The sequence below is a fragment of the Eutrema salsugineum genome, unplaced genomic scaffold (genome assembly GCF_000478725.1).
Source record: "Eutrema salsugineum unplaced genomic scaffold, Eutsalg1_0 scaffold_4, whole genome shotgun sequence".
Classification (NCBI taxonomy): domain Eukaryota; kingdom Viridiplantae; phylum Streptophyta; class Magnoliopsida; order Brassicales; family Brassicaceae; genus Eutrema; species Eutrema salsugineum.
The window spans coordinates 10,549,103-10,571,755 of NW_006256686.1; the positions used below are offsets into that span (position 1 = coordinate 10,549,103).

At 41.2% G+C, this 22,653-nt stretch overlaps 3 protein-coding genes across 4 annotated transcripts; 1 reads left to right on the forward strand and 2 right to left on the reverse strand.

Moving 5' to 3' along the window:
- Window positions 1-6,453: 6,453 nt before the first annotated feature.
- Window positions 6,454-8,941, reverse strand: LOC112084508 (uncharacterized protein At3g60930, chloroplastic-like). Its single transcript, XM_024153658.1, has 3 exons — window positions 8,131-8,941; window positions 7,295-8,040; window positions 6,454-7,224 (listed from the first exon to the last, which is right to left on the reverse strand). Exons 1-3 carry the CDS (start codon window positions 8,939-8,941, stop codon window positions 6,454-6,456), a joined length of 2,328 nt encoding a protein of 775 aa, XP_024009426.1.
- Window positions 8,942-12,840: 3,899 nt separating this feature from the next.
- On the reverse strand, window positions 12,841-13,863 carry LOC18013605 (GATA transcription factor 14). Of its 2 annotated transcripts, XM_024153935.1 has the most exons (3): window positions 13,831-13,863; window positions 13,439-13,689; window positions 12,841-13,344 (listed from the first exon to the last, which is right to left on the reverse strand). In XM_024153935.1, the coding sequence occupies exons 2-3, from the start codon at window positions 13,580-13,582 to the stop codon at window positions 12,916-12,918; spliced, it is 573 nt and encodes a 190-aa protein (XP_024009703.1). In that variant the 5' UTR covers window positions 13,583-13,689; window positions 13,831-13,863; the 3' UTR covers window positions 12,841-12,915. The 2 variants fall into 2 exon arrangements, with proteins under 2 accessions (XP_024009703.1, XP_006419066.1); XM_006419003.2 differs by lacking the exon at window positions 13,831-13,863 and having other exon boundaries at window positions 13,439-13,731.
- A 2,395-nt stretch (window positions 13,864-16,258) lies between these two features.
- LOC112084509 lies at window positions 16,259-17,256 on the forward strand. Its single transcript, XM_024153659.1, has 2 exons — window positions 16,259-16,370; window positions 16,571-17,256. Exons 1-2 carry the CDS (start codon window positions 16,259-16,261, stop codon window positions 17,254-17,256), a joined length of 798 nt encoding a protein of 265 aa, XP_024009427.1.
- Window positions 17,257-22,653: the final 5,397 nt, after the last annotated feature.

The window sequence follows — 22,653 nt, forward strand, 5'->3', positions numbered from 1 at the left end:
TGAAATACGCGCCATGAAATCTCAAGTGCACAACGCGACAAGTGCCGCGCCCGAAATCGACCGAATGCTTGAAGAAACTCAAAGAACCCCGTTCACTGCAAGAATCACGGAGGCCAGGATTCCCGAGCCGGGGAAGGTGAGAATCCCGTTCTACGAAGGAACAACCGACCCGAAAGCACACATCACCGCGTTTCGAATAGCGATGGGACGAGCCTTCACAAAGAACGTCGCTAAACTCACCGAACGCAAAGTAGACGCCGGATACTGCCTGCTCTTCGTGGAGCATCTTAAGGGAGCCGCGCTCGAATGGTTTTCGAGGCAGGAGCGCAATTCTATCGGCAGTTTTCAACAGCTCTCCGCTTTGTTCCTTAAACAATACTCGATGTTTATGGACAGAGGAACATCTGATGCCGACCTGTGGACACTATCCCAAGGACCGAACGAACCGCTTCGGGATTATATGGCACGATTCAAGGCAGTCGTATCCAAAATAGAAGGGATAAGCGACAAGGCTGCGCTCGAGGCTCTGAAACGATCTTTGTGGTACAAATCCGAGTTCCGCCGGGAGATGGCTCTCAATACGCCGCAAACAATTCAAGACGCGTTGCACCGATCATCAGACTTCGTCGTAAACGAGGAGGAAATGAAAAACTTGGACGAGCAGTACGAAGCCACGAAAGCAGCGATCCGAAGCTCAATTTTGCCACGCCCCGCGAAGAAGGGCAATCCATTGAGCAATGCAACAACGCAGAGTTCGGATGAACCTAGGAGCGGAGGTGCCCATAACTACCAGGTCAGCTCCGGACGCGGAAGAGGAGAGCCGCGCAACAACACTTGGGTGAGAAAGTCCCCCAACTACGACGAGAAGGCTTTCTGCGAGTACCACCAGACCTATGGACACTCAACGGCTCAATACCGAACTCTAGGAGCAAAGCTCGCAGCAAAAATGGCAGCAGGAGAGCTCCAAAATGCGGTCAGCCTCAAAGACTTCGTTCCTAACGAACAACAAGAAAAAGCCGAGCCGAGCGGCGCGACGGAACCAGCGAATCCTCCCGGACGAGGCGATAATCCCAAACGCGACAGGAGAGGCGAACCTGAAGAGCGACCCGAGCCGAGGCAAAGGATCAATATGATCATGGGCGGATCTCAATACTACCAAGATACCGTGTCCTCCATCAAAGCCTATCAGCGTCGAGCCGAAGTGAAGGAGAATTGGACAGAGCCAACCGACATCCCAAACACAGTGATCTCTTTCGCCGAGGAGGAAACGGCAGGAATCGATCGACCTCACAACGATCCGTTGGTGATTGAGCTAACGATCAGGGATCATGATGTAGCAAGGGTGCTCATCGATACTGGAAGCTCGGTGAATGTCATCTTCAGGGAAACACTCAGAAGAATGGGAATCGACCTCTCCGAGGTGAAAGCAATCCCTAAACCTTTAACCGGATTTTCAGGAGAAACGACGATGACTATGGGAACGCTCAGACTTCCCGTGGTAGCTGGCGGAGTCACTAAGATCGTCGAATTCTGCGTCACGGATCACCCAGCAATCTACAATGTGATCATGGGAACTCCCTGGATCAACGGGATGCGGGCAGTGCCCACCACTTACCATCTCTGCCTCAAATTCCCAACTCCATCGGGCGTCAAAACGATCTGGGGGAATCAAAAGGAGTCGCGAATGTGCTGCCTAGCCGAGCACAAACTGAGGAACCCCGTCACCGACGCACGAGCTGACATAGACCGCAAAAAGATGAAGACAGACAGAGAGCCCGCAAACGAGCTCTTCAAACTCTTATAGCAATTACAGATCGCGGAGAGCCGCGAAACACGCACCGAGCCGATATGTGATGCAGTGGACTCGGAGTGCATAGACGTGGCGCACCCGGAACGGTGCGTCAAAATTGGAACACAACTAGGAGAGCCCCTGAGAAGCAAGCTCCTTTCCCTCCTCAAGGAAAACATCGATACCTTTGCCTGGACGGCGGAAGATATGCCAGGCATCAGCATCGATGTAACCTGTCACGAGCTGAATGTAGATCCGACCTTTAAACCAGTCAAGCAGAAAAGAAAAAGCTTGGTCCAGAACGAGCTAAAGCAGTCAACGACGAAGTCGAGAGATTACTCAAGGTAGGATCAATCGCCGAGGCCAAATATCCGGACTGGCTCGCAAATCCGGTGGTTGTAAAGAAGAAGAACGGCAAGTGGCGGGTCTGTGTGGATTTCACCGACCTCAACAAGGCGTGCCCAAAAGACAGCTTTCCCCTGCCACACATCGACCGGCTCGTCGAAGCCACTGCAGGGAATAGACTGTTAACATTTATGGACGCGTTCTCCGGCTACAATCAGATCCTGATGCATCCTGATGATCGGGAAAAAACGGCATTCATAACTGATCGTGGGATATATTGCTACAAAGTCATGCCGTTCGGGCTCAAGAACGCAGGAGCAACGTATCAACGGCTCGTCAACAAAATGTTCGCGGCTCAGCTCGGAAAAACCATGGAGGTATACATCGACGACATGTTAGTCAAATCACTCAAGGAGGAAGACCACGTCGATCATCTACGGGAATGCTTTGAGCAACTGAACAAGCACAACATGAAATTAAACCCGGCGAAGTGCAGATTCGCTGTCACTTCAGGAGAATTCCTCGGCTATTTGGTAACTCACCGAGGCATAGAAGAAAACCCCAAGCAGATCAAGGCATTGATTGAGATGCCCTCTCCAAAGACGAAGCGCGAAGTGCAAAGGCTCACAGGAAGAGTCGCCGCGCTAAACAGGTTCATTTCCCGCTCCACAGACAAGTGCCTGCCCTTCTACGACACCCTCCAAGGAAACAAGAAATTTGAGTGGGACGAGCGATGCGAAGCAGCTTTCGAGGAGTTGAAAAATTATCTGGCGAGCCCACCAATCTTAGCAAAACCAGTCGAAGGAGAGCCGCTCTTACTCTACATCGCAGTATCTCCCACAGCTGTAAGCGGAGTGCTCATCAGAGAAGAGCGATCCGAGCAAAAGCCCATTTTCTACATCAGCCAGACATTGACCGACGCCGAAACTCGCTACCCCCAGATCGAGAAGGTCGCCCTAGCCGTCGTAGTCTCGGCTCGCAAACTGCGCCCGTACTTTCAATCACATTCGATTGTTGTGCTCGCTACGCTTCCTCTACGCTCGATCCTACACAGCCCTAGCCAATCCGGTCGGCTCGCCAAGTGGGCGATAGAACTAAGCGAATACGACATCGAGTACCGGAACATGTCGTCTGCAAAATCACAGGTTCTCGCAGATTTCCTCATTGAACTTCCTACCGAAGCAATAAACGAGCCGACTCTAGATGAAGTGTGGGCGCTGCACGTCGACGGCTCGTCGGCTAAACATAGCTCGGGAATAGGAATCCGCCTCACCTCTCCCACCGGAGAAATACTGGAGCAGTATTTTCGCCTGAACTTCCACGCCTCAAACAACGAAGCGGAATACGAAGCACTGATCGCCGGCATACGGCTAGCACAGGGAATCGGAGTTCGAAAGATAAGAACCTTTTGCGATTCACAGCTCGTAGCATGTCAGTTCAATGGAGTACGAGGCGAATGATGGACGTATGGGAGCTTACCTCAAAGTGGTCCGAGAGTTGGTGCAAAAGTTTGATGAATTCGAACTCACGCGCATTCCCCGATGAGAAAACACCTCGGCCGATGCCTTGGCAGCACTCGCTTCGACCTCGGACCCAGACCTCCGACGAACGATCCCAGTTGAATTTATCGAACGCCCTAGCATCGAAGAGGTGGAAGGAGTTCGGCTGATAAATCCTCCCGAACAAGAACCAGAGGACGACGAAGCCATTCCTATGGACGAAGACACTTCACCGGCCGAGCCGGAATACGGCTGCGACACAGAATGGCTCGGAGCTATCCGAATGTACATCGCCGATGGAGAGGCGCCAACTGAAAAATGGGAAGCCCGCAAACTAAAAGCTCAGGCCGCACGTTACGTCCTCGTCGATGGCGAGGTGTTTAAATGGAGATTCTCAGGGCCTCTCATGACATGCGTCGAAGGACCAGAGGCAAGAAAGATCATGCACGAGGTGCACAGCGGCGCGTGCGGGAACCACTCCAGCGGAAGGTCTTTCGCTATCAAGATAAAACGGCACGGCTACTTCTAGCCCACGATGATCAAGGACTGCGAGAAATTTACGGCTAAGTGCGAGAAGTGTCAGCGGCACGCCCCGACGATTCATCAACCTACCGAGCCGCTCTCATCGATTTCGTCGCCTTATCCGTTCATGAGATGGTCGATGGACATCGTCGGACCTCTACATCGCTCGAAGCAGAAGCGTTTTCTGCTCGTCCTCACGGATTACTTCTCCAAGTGGGTCGAGGCCGATTCTTACGCAAGCATAAAAGATGTTCAGGTCGAACACTTCGTCCGGAAAAATATAATCTGCCGACACGGGGTCCCTTACGAGATAGTCACCGACAACGGATCCCAGTTCATCTCAACACGCTTCGAAGCCTTCTGCGAGAAGTGGAAAATCCGCCTCAGCAAATCTACGCCAAGATACCCTCAAGGGAACGGACAAGCCAAAGCAGCCAACAAGACGATCCTCGACGGTCTGAAAAAGAGGCTTGACGCCAAGAAGGGACGATGGGCAGACGAACTCGAAGGAGTCCTTTGGTCTCATCGGACAACTCTGCGCCGAGCCACCGGGGAAACTCCATTCGCTTTGGTCTACGGATCGGAGTGCGTAATTCCCCCCGAGGTGGATTTCCCAGGTATTCGACGAAGACTTATACCGGGACAGGAGGGCTTAAACCACTTAATGATGCTAGATGAGCTTGACCTAATCAACGAAAAGCGCGACCAAGCCTTAATCCGAATCCAGAACTATCAGCAAGCAACAGCGCGATACTACAACAAAAACGTTCGTAGCCGAAGATTCAAAGCAGGGGAGCTCGTTCGCCGAAAGGTCTTCCAAAACACTGCCGAGAAGAACGCAGGAAAGCTCGGAGCAAATTGGGAAGGTCCTTACAAGATCACAAAAGTGGTTCGTCCAGGAGTCTACGAACTCGCGACACTAGCTGACGAGGCGATTCCAAGATCATGGAACGCAATGCATCTGAAGAAATACTATCACTAAGGATACAGCATGACCAGCATGAACTACGGGACGGCTTGATCCCTGCAAAAGGTACGTAGGCAGCCCGTCTTCGGACGGGTTCAGCTGTCCCCCCTCCTAAAAAGAGGGGGGGGGAGTGGGTACGTATACACATACCTCCTTTAACTCTACAATTTTAACTTGCTCACTTAGGAACATCGCCACTTCGGCACATTCTCAGTTCATTTTTAGTCATCTACTCATTTCACGTCTACCTCTGATTTCTAGTTCGTTCATTATCGCTTCGGCTAGTTTCTCATTCTTTTTTAATCAGCAACTTATTTTAACGAGTTCGGATTTTTAAATTCTTTCACCCATCACTTCGGCGACTAAATACCACTTCGGCATGATATCATGACCTGATTACCTCGGACCTTAATCGGTCCTCAGTTTCAGTTCGGCAAACTAAGCCTCCGAACGCCTCGCCTCGTTGCTGGCCACAACGGGGCAACAAATACAAAGTTCTCTAAACGGACTTTTACCACCTTTCCTAGGACGAGGGTGCAAGTTACATCCTCTACGGATAAAAATTAAGCGCGCAATACAAATATCAGACCAAAAACGTATCTGGTCAACCTACATCGCTTTCTCTAAAACCGAAGTAAACCCTTAAAACCCGGATAAGCATACTCATCCTCTCGGAAACACCAGTCCATTATAGTCAGGATCGATAACACATCGTCCTTGGCTAACAAAAGCAAAAACGCCTCGTCGTTTACACGGCTCGGCATCACGCAAAGAGAAAACGCCTCGTCGTCTACACGGCTCGGCATCACGAAAAGAGAAACCGCCTCGTCGTTAACATGGCTCGGCATCACGCCTCGTCGTTTACACGGCTCGGCACCATGCAAAGAGTAAAACGCCTCGTCGTTAAAAACGGCTCGGTGTTGCTACGAAAATTCGCTGCGACATTATCACTTAAAATCTTTCCAGCATCACCTGAAGGATGTTCCACAAAACTAACTCCCAGCTCGGGATTAAGAATACAAACGAGACCCTTAAACAACTCAAACCTTAGCCCATCTTTCTATCGATTTCGAAGAATTCGGTTAAGGGAGCAATCAAAATCATTCTCGACAACTTTCCCTAAGCCAGCGGTTTTCGCAGATGTTTGCACAAGTCATTGAAAATAAGTGCATCCAAACGAAAAACAGCTAAACGAGAAAATATATCCATAAGCAAAAATGAATGTCGGGTGGATAAAGCCGTCCAGGCATCGGTTACAAAAAGAGTTCAAAAACGTACAAAAAGCCTAAGTACAAAAGCATGAAAGACGAAACAGGGAAAAGCAGAGGGTATCAGGCCGCACACTGCATCTCACGTTCGGCGAGGAGGTTCGAGAGGACTGGCGTGCCCGCATTTGATCCGTTCGGATCTACCACGCCTAAGTTGGCCGCTATCTCTTCGAGCGGCTCGTTGCCGAGGGTGGTATCGACCGAATCCGGCGATACAGGAGAGTAATACAGCTTGCCCCGAATCTCGGAAGCAATACGCTCGCACGCCTCGTCATCGGCATACTCGCTTTTCCAGCTTTTCAGCTTCGCCTCCTCGTCGTCAAGCGTCGGGGCGTCCGGCTTCTTCAGGTCGGCAATCATCGCAAGATTGCCCTTGATCTTTCCCATATCGTTCTCAACATTTTTGGCTTTCTCAAGCCTGACCAAACCCTCTTCCACCTTGGCGAGGCGCTCCTGAAACTTCACCGTAAGCTCTCGCCTCGCCTCCTTTTTCGCCCTCTTGACCTTGGCATCGAATAAGGCGTCCTTGGCCTCGATACGCCTCTTCAGCATCGCAACCTCGGCGCTTTTGGCTCTCCTCGCCTCCTCGAGGCGAATGACCGAGGCGGAGACCTTATCAACGTTGGCGCGCAGAACGATCTTCTCTTCTTCCAGCCTGGACGCCCTGATCATCGCCTCGTCCAGTTTCCCTTTTGCCGCCGCGGTTTCGGTCTGAGCCTCTTCTAGCTTTGTCTTTGACGCTGTGGACTCAGTTTTGGCCTCGGCCAAGCGACGTTTGACCTTAGACAGATCCGCCTCATACTCGGCCATTAGGTCGTTAATGGCCGCAACAAACTACAAAGAACAAACTCGCGTTAGACACTTAGCAAAAAATCACGAAAAACAAAGGAAAGCAAAATAGAACGTATAACCTCGGCCTCCTCAACTTCTCCGGAGGAGGAAGACGCGTGTTCGCGTTATTGACACGCGAGAACATGATGGCGGAGGCGTCGGGGTCGTCAACGACCAACTTGCGCGCAGCGGGATCCCCGGGCGTCGGCTTCCGCCTCTTCTTGGACGGCTCGCCCCTCTGAACAGCGACCCCCTTCCCTTTATCAGCAGCCGAACGTTTTCGGCTCGGGTCGTGTTTCTGAACGACGGAAGTCGGGGGCCTTGTCGACTTCGGGAGGGCTAAAATAGCAGAGTTCGAAGGATCTTTGCTCCGAACCGCCGAATCGTCCCCGGACGCCTCGGGAACAATTTTGCCCGGTTCCACCTCGGGCGCTGCACTTCTCTCGACCACTTCGGCTGTGCAGACTTCTGCGGCTCGGGTCGTTTCATCTCCTTCCCGGCTCGGCGGGTCGGGTTGAGGAATGGCCTCGGTATGCGCCGGAACCGCCTCGGTCTGCGCCTGAGCCGCCTCGGCAGCTTGTCTCGCGGCCTCTTCCGTCTCACGCTTCTTCCTCTCCCTAAGAGCGATTATCACCATCTTCTCTCGAGTATCCCTTGAAGAACTAGAGGATGAAGAGCTAACAGGGACTCCGGCAAGGATGGCTCGCGCTTTCTCTACTCTTTCGAGGGAGAAGTTCTTTCTCCAATTAACCTTCCGCGCCGAAAGAGAGTCTCGAACAGTAAAAATGTCGTCGGGAATCGGGGGAAGATAGCAACAAACTGCAAAACAAAGCAAAAAGCAAAAGTCTCAGAAAAGGAAGAGAATATCAACTGAATCTCCGAGCCGAGGCAAAGCTTCGGGTCGGCTACCAAGTGGTCCCCAAGCTGTCTTGGTTCGGTGAACGTAATCTTCGCCGACCGACGCCTCGTTCACCAAGACGTAGAAGAAGCGTTCAGTCCAAAACTGATCCTTGCTGGGGAAACCGCCAATGATCCGTCGCTTCGTCTTGTTGGAAATATAGAACCTATTTCCTTTCGGAGCTTTCCTGATTTCCAGCAAGTTCAGCAGGTGGTTCAGCTCGATGTCGAGACCGCATTCGAAACTTCGGACTAAAATGCCAATCATATGCCGTAATCCCCTCGGCATAATCTGCCCAATCGAGATCCCGTGTTTCCAAAGGTATTCGAGGATCACTCCGGGGATCGGGAACCAGAGGAAGCAAAGCTCGAAGAACGCCTCGTACAGAGTAAAATGATTCTCTGGAGGGTTGTCGGCTCGGTCGCTCTTCTCTGGAACGACGAACTCCACCGCCTCGGATATTCCAAAGCGATGCCTCAAAGCCTCGAGCGACTCAAGGGAGCGGAGTGTAGATCCAGGCAGGTCAGGTTTTTGCCTCTTAACTCTCCGCCCTCGCCCAGATGTGGAAGCGCCTCGGGACGCCATGAGGCGTTCCAATTCAAGCTTCGCCTCGAAAAGATCAAAGGGAAATGCCTCCTCCTCGGCCTTGAGTGCGGCGCGGTTAATGTCCTCGTTAGGAACGGGATCCTGGGGACGGCTCGTCGAAACCGACGGCTCGCCATCCGGAGAGCCGACATCTGATGGGTTTTCATGGTTTGACGCTTTGTCAGATGAGTGATTGGAGGGGCTCGGCGAAGCAGACGCCTCGGAGGATTCTGCCATAACCTCTCGCCTCGGCGTCTACGCGGCTCGGCTCGTAGTGAAAAAGTGAATCCAACGAATCGTCGGAACAGCTCGACATAATTTACGACTTTTACAAGAGATACAGCACGACTCGGCGAGCCTCTGCCGGAAAAAGATCTAGAACGGCGGAGACCTCGGAAACCCTAGCCGGAAAATAAATAAACTAGACAGAGAAAGAAGAGAGAAGGGAGAGCTACCTTTAGTGAAAACGAGTGAGTCGGGAAATAATGAGGAAGAGTGAAGGAGCTCACCTATTTATAGAAAAACGAAGCGCGTGAATTCCGCGTAAACCTCGGGAAGCCGTCCAACAGCGCGTGGGATCCGCGGTGAATCGGCTATACCGGGCTGCGTCGTTGGCACGCGCCGAAAGATTAGGAATTTCCTCTCGAAAGACCAACAGTCAGGGTACCCAGGTTAACGAAACGGCTCGGTATTGACTCTTTCTCTCTCGAAACGCCTCATCGTTAACGAAACGGCTCGGCATTGAATCTATTCTCTCGAAACGCCTTGTCGTTAACGAAACAGCTCGGCATTGAGTCTATTCTCTCGAATCGCCTTGTCATTAACGAAACAGCTCGGTATTGACTCTTTCTCTCTCGAATCGCCTCGTCGTTAACGAAACACCTCGGCATTGAATCTGTTCTCTCGAAACGCCTCGTCGTTGACGAAACGGCTTGGCATTGAATCTGTTCTCTCGAAACGCCTCGTCGTTGACGAAACGGCTCGGCATTGAATCTGTTCTCTCGAAACGCCTCGTCGTTAACGAAACGGCTCGGCGTTGAATCAGTTTCTTGAAGCGCCTCGTCGTTAACAAAACGGCTTGGCCCTGACATTCTTTCTTGAGACGTCTTGCCGCTAACAAAACAGCTCGGCGCGAGCTTTCTCTCGAAACGCCTCGCCATTTGTTCGGCTCGGCATAACCTCCTCAAATCACCTCGTCATGGGCTATCACTATTAAAAAAAAATCGCCTCGTCCTTAATCTTGCCTCGGCACTCCTTGGGAACGCCTCGGCGTCTTCATTCCCAGAACGCCTCGGCGCCTTCATTCCCAGAACGCCTCGGCATCTTCATTCCCAAAACGCCTCGGTGCCTAACTCAGTGGTTTATCCTACGGTCGGAAATAATGGACCTCGTCACTCTCGCCTCCAAAACTGACGAGCTGGGGGGCTAACTGTTGGGGTCGGTTTTCACTCCAAGTAGATAAACCACCTCAGAATGGCTAAGTATGGAAGAAAGATAAGTGGGAGAGCCGTGGTCGCCAAGTGGGAGAGCCGTGGTCGCCAAGTGGGAGAGCCGTGGTCGCCAAGTGGGAGAGCCGTGGTCGCCAAGTGGGAGAGCCGTGGTTGCCAAGTGGAGAGCCGTTCTCACCAAGACAAATGGGAGAGCTGTGCAGATAGGCCAGTAGGGAGAGCCGTGAAAGAAAACAGGTGGACCGAGCCGCATCGAAAGAAATGGGCCGAGCCCCACTTCAACACTTTTGGGCCGAGCCGTGTATCGGTGCGGTGGGCTAGATCATGTCTCCATGACAAGTGGGCCGAGCCGTGAAGAAGGCTAGATGGGCCGAGCCGTAAAGAAGCTTGGACGGGCGGAACCAAAGCCTTGAGAGATGAAGCCCATGGAAAACCCTAGGCGAGATGCAAAGGCGGTCAGCCGCACGAGGCGATAAAGAAATATTCCGAAAATCTCGTCCGAGATTTTCGGCTAGGCGGTTTAGAAAGTTAGTATAAATATATGATGTATGCAATTCATTCCGCCAACTTTGGTAACCCTAAGCAATAAGACTTACACACTTTCACAGCAATAAAAATCCTCTTTTGATCTTACTGTTCTTGCGATTACCCTAGAAGTTTCAGATCCCTTAGTTTCTCTTCACAAATTCTTGGTTGTGCGAGTTTTGGCTCACACAGTTGATTAAATGGTTATTAATGTTTCTAAAATATTCAATGTTTGATTCTCTAAAAATGCGATTTTTACAGATTAATGGAAACAAGTTTATAAAAAATTTCCAAAGCCAAGTAGATCCTTTTGAGGCAAAAAGAATTGTCTATTATTAATATGTTATTATATTTGTTCTCATAATTTATAATAAAATAATAATATATATTACAAAATAAATCGACTAATCATTAAATTCTCAGTATATTTTAAAAAATTATTACCCATAGTTAGGTTAGGCTCTTGGGTGTAAAGGATATTTTACCCATATGCATATAAATCAGTAGCCCAATCATATCCAAGGCGAGATTCTGGTCGAAAGATTTATCATATATTCGAAGTCTCCCCAAACTCGAATTAAAAAACATTATTCCACAACCCAATTGAGACAGAGAGAGAAGTAGAATCTCTGTGTTCTTCATCTTGAATAGGCAAGAAGGTGAGGGTGAAGTGTATAAGGAGGAAGACACCATCGGAGATCTGAAGAAGCTCATGGCGGCACAGACCGGACGGCATGGCCCTCGATATCTTCTACAAACCAATGAATCCTAATGGTAACATCCTTTATGTACGTCGTGATTATTTTAGGTGAAAGGTTAAATTTGTTATGCAAGATTAATTTTTGTGTATCAAATTGTAATTTGTAAGTGCTTGACTTTATTCCAGTAATTATTTTGTATGTGTTAACAATTCAGGCATGATCATTCAATAATGATTTACCATTTATGGGAAATTGATATAAGAAAGTGTAAAATAATTTAATATCGTTGTTGAAAGGAAAAACGGCCTATTTCCTATGAATTTTTTACCTTCTGATTATTCATACACGAACTAATACACGAACTATTGAACTATGCCTTTAACTATATGAACTATTTAATAATTTGATTTTTTAGATGAAATATTGAACGGCCAATTTCATCAAAAACATAAACAGTATTAATTTTCCGACAATAATTAATGACATGGTTGACAATATCATTGGTTTATTATAGTATATGATGTGGTCGTTTTTACGTCATTTTAATGGTTTTTTAAAAAATGCATTCGCTGAGTTTTGAAGACACAACCTTTCAGCAAATTTAATTAACACCAGACTGAGCTAAAGATATTTATTAATTATAGTCATCGAATAGTGTTTATATAGATATCCCATCACACCTTCAGACTCATTATCGCTATCATGCGATCTCCTTCGCCTAATCCTAGAGCTCTTACTCTTTCTCTTCCTTGATCTCAAGTCATCAGATTCAGATTCCGACTCTGACTTGCCAGAATGAGACAACATTCCCTGTCTTTACCTTTCGGGTTATCATCCCTTTCCAGAATCTCGTCGGAGATCTCATCGGAGTCCTCGTTCTGATCTCTAGACGGGCTCGGCGTGTTCTCCCAAAAGCAGAACCTTCCCGGTTTTCACATCTTAAGCCGTTTACTCCTCCTGTATTCCTCGTGGCTCAGTCGTGACTCAATCCTTTCAACTCTTCATCGGGTTTCAAATATTCTGCAGAGAGAGAAAGAGTTATAGGATATCTATATAAAAGTGATTAGATAATTATAATTATTAAATGTCTTTAGATCAGTTAGTATGGTGTTGTCTGCGGTTTTGTTGTTATTGAAAAAAAAACATATTTCATGTAGTTGAAGACATGGTTCAATAGTTGATAATCAAGAGGCATAAGTTCGTGGAAAAATAGGCTGTTTCCTTTGTCCAAAACTCCAAACTCTAGATGCAGAATACATTTACAAGAGAAACACAAACATATCTGTTTTGGAAATATAAATAAATGGAATATTGTGAAAGAAATGAAACCTAAAAGTGTCCTGTTTTGTCCTAAAACTGATGAACACAGAGTAAACCCTAATTTCAAATAAATGAGATAATTGTGAAATGGAACCTAAAAGTGTCATGTTTTTTTTTTTTTTTGAGTGAAATGTGTCCTGTTTTGTCCCTAAAACTAATAGAAAACAGAGTAAACCCTAATTTACTAGTACAAGTCTGATACGAATCTCACTAAACGCTAGTTCCTCTTTCTTCTGATTTCCATAACCCTCCGATGAAAATTCGAATGGAGGTTTGGTTTGAAACCGGGACTTGAAGCAGGACGGTACTCGGGAAGTAGTCGTCCTGTTCTGTATCGCATCCCGCAAGCGTTGCAAAGCGTTCCCGCACCTTTGGGACCTTCCCTCCATAAGGGTGTGTTTCTCGTCCCACAATGTAAACAAATTTTGTCTGTAACGTCAACTTCAGAATCAAAGAGATAAGCCGTACTCTTGAAGAACCGTCTTTTTCGTCTTCCTCTCTTGTTTCTCGGCCGTTTTGGTGCAAGAGACCGTACTCTCGTCATAGTTGGTGAATTTGAGGAGGTTCTAAACGGTTTTAAATCGTTTGTTACATTGATAGATACGTTGTGGCTAAGATCTTCTTCAAACTCTCGATAATCTTCAAGCTAAAAACACATTGAAGAACATACATTGAGTTTTGTTTATACTTTATACTCCAAAACAATGAGAACATGTCTTTAATTGTCGAAATAAACTCACTAGTGAATTTGAATCTTTCATGATTTCTCTTATTTCGTCATCGATGGAGTTTTGTTCCAGTTCTTCGTAAGGGATCTCAAGTTTCTGCATCGCAGCTCCGAAATCTTCTTCTTCTTCATGCACAACGACATCCTTGTGTGCCATCTTAGCTTGGTTGATTAGAAAATTAACTTTATACCTTTTGACTTCTGTGTAATGTACCTTTTGACTTTTGCTCTTGCTCTTGCTCTTGCTATTATATACGTATATCCCTAAAGGAAAGAATATTATAATAGAATATGATAGTTGAAGTTAACATAAAATGGATATATTCATACGAAAAGAAATCGGAAACCTTCTCGCCTGAGAATTCTCCGGTGGAAGAGAAAAGATAAGACTAGAATGTTAGATACCTTATCCAGAATGTTCGAGTGCTTATCTTAGATACTCTTTCTTCTCAGGAAATCGGTTTGCTTTGGTTTGGTTTTGACGATTTTCCCGGATAGTTCGGATATAAGAAGTCATCAATCTAAGAAACAAAAAAAAAATCTATTCAGTACATCTCGGTCTGGTTCAGTTTGAATATTTTAATAAAAACGGCTTAGTATCAAATTAACTAAAAAAGTAACAACGCAAAAACTGCAATAGTTTAAATATTATAGCCAAATAGTCTCAAGTTATTTCAGTAATTCAGATATTTTAAATAGATTACGGTTATTTTGAATGTAACAATAATTAGTACTATTCGTGGATTAATCATCGTAATCTGAGTATTTCACTGATTTCAAATCTATATATAACTAATATTTTCAGATTGTATCTCGGTTGATTAGTTCTCAATTCGGTTTTAGTTCAATCCTGATATCGAAATGTTTAAAGAAGGAACGACTATCTTAAATCAAATTAATGAATCTCGACTCAGTAGAAGTTCAACCAAAGAGGTTTCCCAATTAGGTTTGATTTCTTCGGTTTCGAGTATGACTCTGACATACTCTTTCTAAACATCTTTGGTTTAAAAATGTTTTATTTGTGGTTCAAATTGGTGCATTTAAATCGAATTAAACCAAGGGGCAAAGCTAGAGACAGTTGGTTCATGTTGTCGGGTTTGGCTCGGCCCGTTTTTATCGGTATAAGTTTATCCTATTTAATCCGGTAAGATCTTAATTACAAAATAATTAAGACAATATCTATTAATTGAACTCCATATTATTCTTTTTAAGAAAAACACCTATATAATTACTGCATGTATATTTTGAAATTTGTGGATAAACCTAAGAACATAAAGATCATAAAGATCAATAAAGAGTTTTTGTTATGCCAGTGTGTTCTATGCGGTTAATAGATAAGGGGAACCAAGCTTCTCTTTTCTTCATCTTCTCTCAACGGAGAAACCTATATTCTACTGTATCTGAGAATGGAGGGTAAAGAGATGCAACACTTTTTTAGGCGAGCCAGATTGGAGGTTTAGTTTGGTTTTGGTAGTTAAATATTGTTTAATCTGATTTGAATAGTTAGTAAAAATAGAAGAATAAAAATGAAGAATATGTAAAAACTTAGATTGTAAATGAACTCCAGCGTAATCCCAACGTTCCATAATTTTTTTTTTAAGTACAAGCTAGATGAACTTCTGAAAGACCATGTCTGTCGTAATCTAAATTTTATATTTATAAAGAATTAAAACTAAAACATATATCTATATATCTAGTGAATAAGTGGATTATCTCTTTACCTAAAAAAAAGTGGAATATCACTTAAATTTCATTTCACATCTCTTTTGCCACATATATTTTTTTCGGCAAGGACCACTAAAAATTAATAATGAAGTTAGCCTTGTGGTTCAAATCAAAATACATATTGCGTTTGATTGAGCATTCCACACTTGCACCAAATTTGAACGTGATACTAAATCTATCTTAACTCCACTCTTTTTGTGAAATGTGATCACTGGAGTGATTAAGTTACAGATCAGAATCAAGATGACGATTTGGTTCTGTCTCAGTCAGGAATCTGTTTAAAAATGTAGTCCAGCTTGCAGCCAATGGATGCTCTATTGTTGCTTTCGAAATTTGAAAAAACTGACTTCACGACCAGCTTAGTATCTCAAATTCCGGGCAGGTTCCCACACTACATTGAGCTATTCATATGCATCATTGGCCATTTTGTGGTATGCTTGCACAATTGTTACAAGTGAAAAATATCTCTGATGCTGATTAATGTGCCTCTGAGTAAAAAATTAAAATATCTCACAAGGCATCAAGACAAGCAATGAACTATATTCAATATCTGCTCGACCACAATGGTATGAAGTATGAATCTCCTTCGGCGATCCACGTTCATTGCGTCAAGTACTTTAAAAATCTTCTGGGTGGTGATGTTTCTAGCAGCTTGTTCATTCAAGAGGATATCTCGGCCCTTCTTAACTACAGCTGCTCTCATGATCAAAGTGCCTGGCTCGAGAGTGATTTCTCTGCTGAGGAGATCAAATCGGCGTTCTTCTCGCTTCCCAGAAACAAGACATGTGGACCGGATGGATTTAGCGCTGAATTCTTCATCGGATGCTGGTCCATAATTGGTCCTGAGGTGATTACTGCGGTAAAGGAATTTTTCAGGTGTAGAGCTATGTTAAAGCAGCTGAATGCAACAACCCTTATCCTGATTCCAAAGATCATTAATGCTTCAAACGCCTCTCAGTTCTGACCTATATCCTGCCTAAACACAATCTATAAGGTGATTTCAAGGCTTCTGAGTGCTAAACTACAGGGAATTCTCTCTTCCGTTATCTCGCATTCGCAGTCAGCTTTTATTCTAGGAAGGCTTCTCTCATAAAATGTCCTCCTGGCAATGGAAATAGTGAAAGGGTACAATAGAAGGAATCTCGAGAGAAGAGGTATGTTAAAGGTGGATTTTCGGAAAGCTTTCGACTCGGTCCGCTGGGATATCGCGGCATTGAGAGGTCTACATATCCTGAAAAATTTATCTCCTATATCTCACAATGCATTACTACCGCCTCCTTTACTGTCTCCGTCAATGGGCAATCTAGCGGTTTTTTCACAAGCACCAAGGGTCTAAGACAAGAAGACCCATTGTCCCCTTATCTCTTTGTGTTGGTGATGGACGTGTTCTCAAGACTGCTGCATTCTCGCTTTGCTTCAGGTTACATCTTGTATCACCCGAACACAGCGGATCTGGAAATCTCACACTTAATGTTTGCTGATGACGTGATGATTTTCTTTGACGGGAGCTCTTCTTCCTTGCACGGGATTAGTGAGACTCTAGACGATTTTGCTTCTTGGTCAGGCCTTCATATGAATCAGGATAAGACCCAGCTATTTGTCGCAGGTTTGAACCACGATGAAACCACTGCAATTGCAAGCTATGGTTTCCCGAATGGTACTCTACCTATTAGATATCTGAGCTTGCCACTTATGCACCGGAAACTAAGATTATCTGAGTATACTCCGCTATTGGATAAGATAGCCAGAAATTTCAGAGCCTGGTCTGTAAAATTTCTTTCTTTCGCTGGAAGATTACAGCTTATCTCCTCAGTAATTGTTAGAGTAGTCAACTTCTGGATATCAACTTTTATATTGCCTAAGGGCTGTATCAAAAAGATTGAGTCCCTCTGTACTAGATTTCTGTGGGCTGGGAAAATTGATGGTCGATGTCAGGCGAAAGTCTCCTGGGATATTGTCTGCTTGCCTAAAATAGAAGGAGGATTGGGCCTTCGCCGCATTGTGGATTGGAACAGAACGCTCTGTCTTAGATTGATTTGGCTCCTTTTCTCCAAAAGCGGTTCACTATGGTTGCATTGCAAAGACATCACCACCTTAGAAGAGTAAGCTTTTGGGCTCTTGAGGAGAATCAATCTGATTCTTGGACTTGGAAATCTTTGCTAAATCTCAGAGACTTGGCGATAAGGTTTGTTAAATGCTCTGTTGCTAATGGGTTGACAGTTTGTTTCTGGTATGATGTGTGACTCCTCTCGGGCCACTGATAAAATCTATGGGTATTGAGGGTCAAAGGAACATGCGGTTACCGCACCATGCTCTAGTGGCGTCTGCTTGCAATGAACTTGGCTGGAATCTGTCATCTCCCAGATCTGATGCTGCTCTAGCTTTGCATACACATTTGACTACCATCGCTCTCCCAAGTTTGTCAAACGATGAGGACTCGTTCGCTTGGATTGTTAATAGTGTGAATTGCAATGGTTTTTCAGAAAAGCATACATGGGAAGCGATCAGACCAAGAGATTCTATTAAAGACTGGGCTAAATCTATCTGGTCCCAAAGCATGCGTTCACGATGTGGACGGCATACCAGAACAGGCTCCCTACAAAAGATAGACTTCTGGCATGGGGAATGCAAAGCCCGAGTGCCTGCTGTCTCTGCTCTGTGTACAATGAAAACAGATATCACTTGTTCATTCAATGCGAATACAGTGCAGAGCTTTGGATAAAAGCACTGATCAGACTGAATTCTCACCATCCGCAGTTCTCATCGTGGTCAGATATGATGGCTTGGGAAAATGGGCGATCATCTTCGGCTCCTTCTACTCTTCGGAAATTGGTGGTTCAGACAATGATGTATAACATTTGGAAAGAGAGAAACAGTAGACTTTTCAACCATACAACACTCCCGGCGACCCAATTGTTCAAGGATGTTGACCGCCAGGTCAGGAATGCTATCTCCGCAAGAAGGCATCGTAAGAAATTTGCAAACTTAATGCCTATGTGGCTCTGCTAATTGGTAGTTAAGTGGTGTAAGTTGCTATCTTCGCGCTTCATTAAATCAATTGTTGTAATGTTTTTTTCTTTATTTTTGCCGTGACAACAAGTCTGGTTCATTGTATGTAAAACCTTTTCTCATGTATATGATTTACGATTTGGCAAAAAAAAAAAAATATATATATATATATACTCTATAACACTAACTCATATATTTTGTTTTCCTCTCTACGCTCTCGATTTTCTCTTTCGATCATTTCTCTTAATTCTTCTCCAGTTTTCAGTCATGTCTCCGTTCATCTCCAGTCTTTTTTTTTTTTTTTGGATGATTGTAACAGCTTTGATATTGACCACTCATAGCAATACATTCAATTGTGCTCCAGCAGATGTACCTCAGGCCTTCTTTGCCAACAGGGTTTCGCCGGTGAGTTTTTCTTTTCGATCAAATTGATTTTGCTTTTCTATGCATCTATTGCTTGTTTAATTATTGGAAATTGCTTAGATATAGTGTATTGCTTGTTTAAGTATCGGAAATTGCTTAGATGTGATGCATTGTTTGTTTAATTATCAGAACTTTGGATCAAATTACTTTACTTTACTTTTAGTATTAAGTTTACTATAGTTTTTTTTATTGGTAAAATCATTTGTCAAAATATAATTAGATTATATATATATATATATATCTTCTTATATATATACTAATAAAAGTTGAAGCTATAAGTTTCTCAATGCGTCCACATAGGATTTAAGACTTCAATTTTATTGGTCCACGTCAGCATTCAAAATTAAGGAAAGTTTACAAATTCTAATATTATTAATAAATAAAGAAATTAAGAAAGTTTACAAATTCTAATATTATTGCTGAATAAGGAAATTTTATATAATTTTTTAGTTGGTCAACCTCAACATTGAAAATTAAATAGTTTCTAAATTTTATTATTATTTTTTTAAATTATTAAAGATAAAAATATTATATAAAAATTTTATATTAATAATAAAAACCTAAAATAAATTATATTAAAAAAGAAATTTTAAATTTAAATTAGATTTATACACACATATTTAGAGACTTTATATTAGCATCAAAATTTTTGTCACATAACTATAATAAATTTTAAATTTTTTTTTTCTGTGTATGCAACTAGTTCAAATAAAAAACAAAAAAATAGAGTTAAGTTTCACTAAAATATGAGTCATTACAACGTAAAAGAACAAACTTGACTAAACTATATGTTTAACTATAATAAAAGGAGATATAAACAAAACTATTATAAACCGCTTTAATATTGAAAAGAGACCGTAAAATCTTCAAAGCTTAGCAACAAAATTTGAGAAGAATGATAAATTTCATGCAATCCGAGAAACATGTCAAATGATTGATACTCGACACTTTTGAAAAACTAAGCACTGAAAATAGAGAAAAGAACATAGCGTAGAAGACTCAGATATCTGAGGAAATTTTTTGAAATAACATAGCATCTGAATGGGTTTTAACAACCCAACCTGAACCACAAAAGTAACAATTAGCTGACCAAGTAGCATCGAACATATTCGGTAAGCCTCAAAACAAAGAAGAGATGCTAAAATCACTTGCCGCAACGGATATCGGGTGAGATTTTCCAGTTTTGATTTCTAAATTTATTACTAAAAAAAAGTTAAAGCTATATGCCTCTAAGAATGTCCACATATTATTTAAAAGTTCAATTCTATTGGTTTACATCAATATTTAAAATTAGAAAAATTTTAAAATGTTAAATTATATTGTTAACAAACAAATATAAAAGTTGAAGTTATATACCTCTAAAGACATCCATATATGATTTAAAATGTCAATTTTATTATTCCACATCAATAACTAAAATTAAATTGTTTTCTAAATTATAAAATTACATTGTTATTACAAAATAATATAGAAAAATTGTTAATTAGAACTATTCTATTATTAATGATAGTTAAAGCTATATTATTTTCAAGATATCCACATCAGCATTTAAAAAATAATTTTTATTCGTATATATCAAAATTATAAATTAAAAAAAGTTTTGTAATTCTAATATTATGATTAAAAAAATATATTAAAAATAAAGAAATCTCTATTAAAAAAAAATCAACATGATATTAAAATCTCCATTATCACTGTTTAAATCACAAATTTAATTTATTATCTATAAAAACATATATGATACTTATACAAGTTTAAGTTACTTGATTTTAAAGCTTTTCATGTAGAATATTAAATAACTAATATTTATGATTTATATTCATCTAATTTTTTCACATATGCAAAACATTATATTATGCGAAAATATATAATATTTTTTCTCATGTAATATATTATGCAAAAATGATCAAAAAATTTACAATATATATATATTCATTTTGGAATTCAATAGATTAATGTAGAATTTCTTAGTTTTCAGTTGTTCAATTTGTTTTTCATTTTTATAAATTTGTAGGTACTAAATTGTACTGGTTTTGTCTACTTAATGACAATTAGAAGTGAAAATGAATATGATGAAACTGAATATAATCATACAAAATTATTAAAATAAATAAATACAATAAATTCATTGAAAAAATAGATATAACAAGAATAAAAATGAAGAAGATGAAAAAACAATTTCATTCTTATTAGAAGAGATGATGTATAATGATTGAAAAATTATTTAAAATTTTACATTACCAATTGACAAAAATATATTTATTCACAAATTTTGTGTGATTTTATTCATTTCATATTCAACTATTGTTTTGGTTTCAAATTTAAAGTTGTTATTAATCTCAAAGCAAGTATTCTATTTATTAGTTTGTTTTTTAAATTAATATATTAAAATAAAAATTTGTATTTGTTAAACAAGATAAGAAAAAAGATTATATTTTAAATTATATTTTTCTTATTTTTAAAGAACATATATATAATTAAAATAAAAGTGAAAATTATGGAAAATGTTTTATTTTATTTAAATAAGTGAATATATAATATTTTATTATCATGTTAATATTATGTTTAAAAGTAACATTTGATTAATTTGTAAAAAATTTAGTTGGTTTTGGTATATTACCTTATAAGTGTTTGACCTAATAATATATTTTTGAAATATGATATATTGTATATAGATTCAAAACAAAATCGTTAAAAGATCACAATTTATATAAAAATTATTAGGTCAACACTATAATATTTTAATATATTATTAAAACACTAATATATATAATTTATATCTTAATAAATATAATTAATTGCATATAATTTTTATCAACAAAATATCCACGCGTAGCGTGGATACAAAATCTAGTATATCTATTAAAAAACTGATTGATTGATTTTATACATATCACGATCGGGTGAATTAACGATTTTAAAATTTTTTAATTTATATAATAAAATATATTTGTTGAAGATATAACATTCTAATTTATATAATAAGATATATTTGTTAAGGATATATGTATATATATATGTTATATATATATGTGTGTTTGTAAAAGAAAACATACTACTTTTCGATGGATTTTTTAGTGAAAAATTTGTCGACGTAATTCTAGTTGATTTTTTTTTCCTGTGAAAAAATAAATTTTATATATATCATGATATTTTTCAAATGAGAAACCAGTAGTATAAATATCAGAAAAAAAATTAGTATTAGTTGTTTCATAAATCTTATTAAATTAATTGACTACTTTTTATATAATTGGCCTAGGACTACAGAAACCCAAAGCAAAACCCTGATAGTACTATACCTTGCATTTTACAACTAAAATTATTACATTTTAGTTAAAATTCAAGCACATGAATCAATTTCATTCGAGCTACAATTATTTCATTGAAAGCATTTTGTAAATTAAATAAAAACTATGTATGATGAAATTTGGTTTTTTTAACTTAGAAAAATTGGCAAGCTGACTGAGGTTTGAAGGTACTAATTCAATTGATGTAGCCACCTTATCATATAATTCATGTTCAACTTCAAACTTGATAGAGTGCATGCTTAAATTATAAACGATATCAGTCAATACCAATCTAAAATTATAAAAATTATTTTTTGTAACTAATTAGAAAATTCATCAAGCATCTAGAATGACTTAAAACGCACCATTTAAATATAATTTGGCGAAACTGAGAATGAAAGACTTTCGATGCATATCTAAAATTTCAAATGTCGTAATTATTTTGAAATTTATTGGTATAATATCATTTCATTCAAAGGTGGGAAGAACATTATGAAGTTTGATGATTCATACTACCATATTAAATCCACTTTGTTCTTCCGAAGTTAAATAGAGGCCTGAAATGATGACAAAGGGTGACATTTTTACATCCATTTTACTGACATAAATAAATGTAACTTGTGCTACCCACTGATAATAATTAAACAGCTAAAAATCTGTAATTTATTCTTCTTTATAATTTGATTAATCCTTTAAGGGTTATTAATGGATCAATTTGGATTTTAACTTTTAGTAGTGGAAGAAAGTCCACATTGCTAAAATTTATCTTCACTTTGCATTAAAA

Bases quoted from the DNA above. Each gene is read 5' to 3' on its own strand.
- LOC112084508 (XM_024153658.1), bottom strand. From the start codon at position 8,941: ATGGCAGAATCCTCCGAGGCGTCTGCTTCGCCGAGCCCCTCCAATCAC. The intron at 8,041-8,130 runs GTAGCCGACCCG...TTTGTTTTGCAG, and splicing joins GACAGCTTGGGGACCACTTG to TTTGTTGCTATCTTCCCCCG. The intron at 7,225-7,294 runs GTTCTATTTTGC...TGTTCTTTGTAG, and splicing joins TGAGGAGGCCGAGGTTATAC to TTTGTTGCGGCCATTAACGA.
- LOC18013605 (XM_024153935.1), bottom strand. From the start codon at position 13,582: ATGGCACACAAGGATGTCGTTGTGCATGAAGAAGAAGAAGATTTCGGA. The intron at 13,345-13,438 runs GTGAGTTTATTT...ATGTGTTTTTAG, and splicing joins TGAAAGATTCAAATTCACTA to CTTGAAGATTATCGAGAGTT.
- LOC112084509 (XM_024153659.1), top strand. From the start codon at position 16,259: ATGGAAATAGTGAAAGGGTACAATAGAAGGAATCTCGAGAGAAGAGGT. The intron at 16,371-16,570 runs GTCTACATATCC...GCTTTGCTTCAG, and splicing joins GGATATCGCGGCATTGAGAG to GTTACATCTTGTATCACCCG.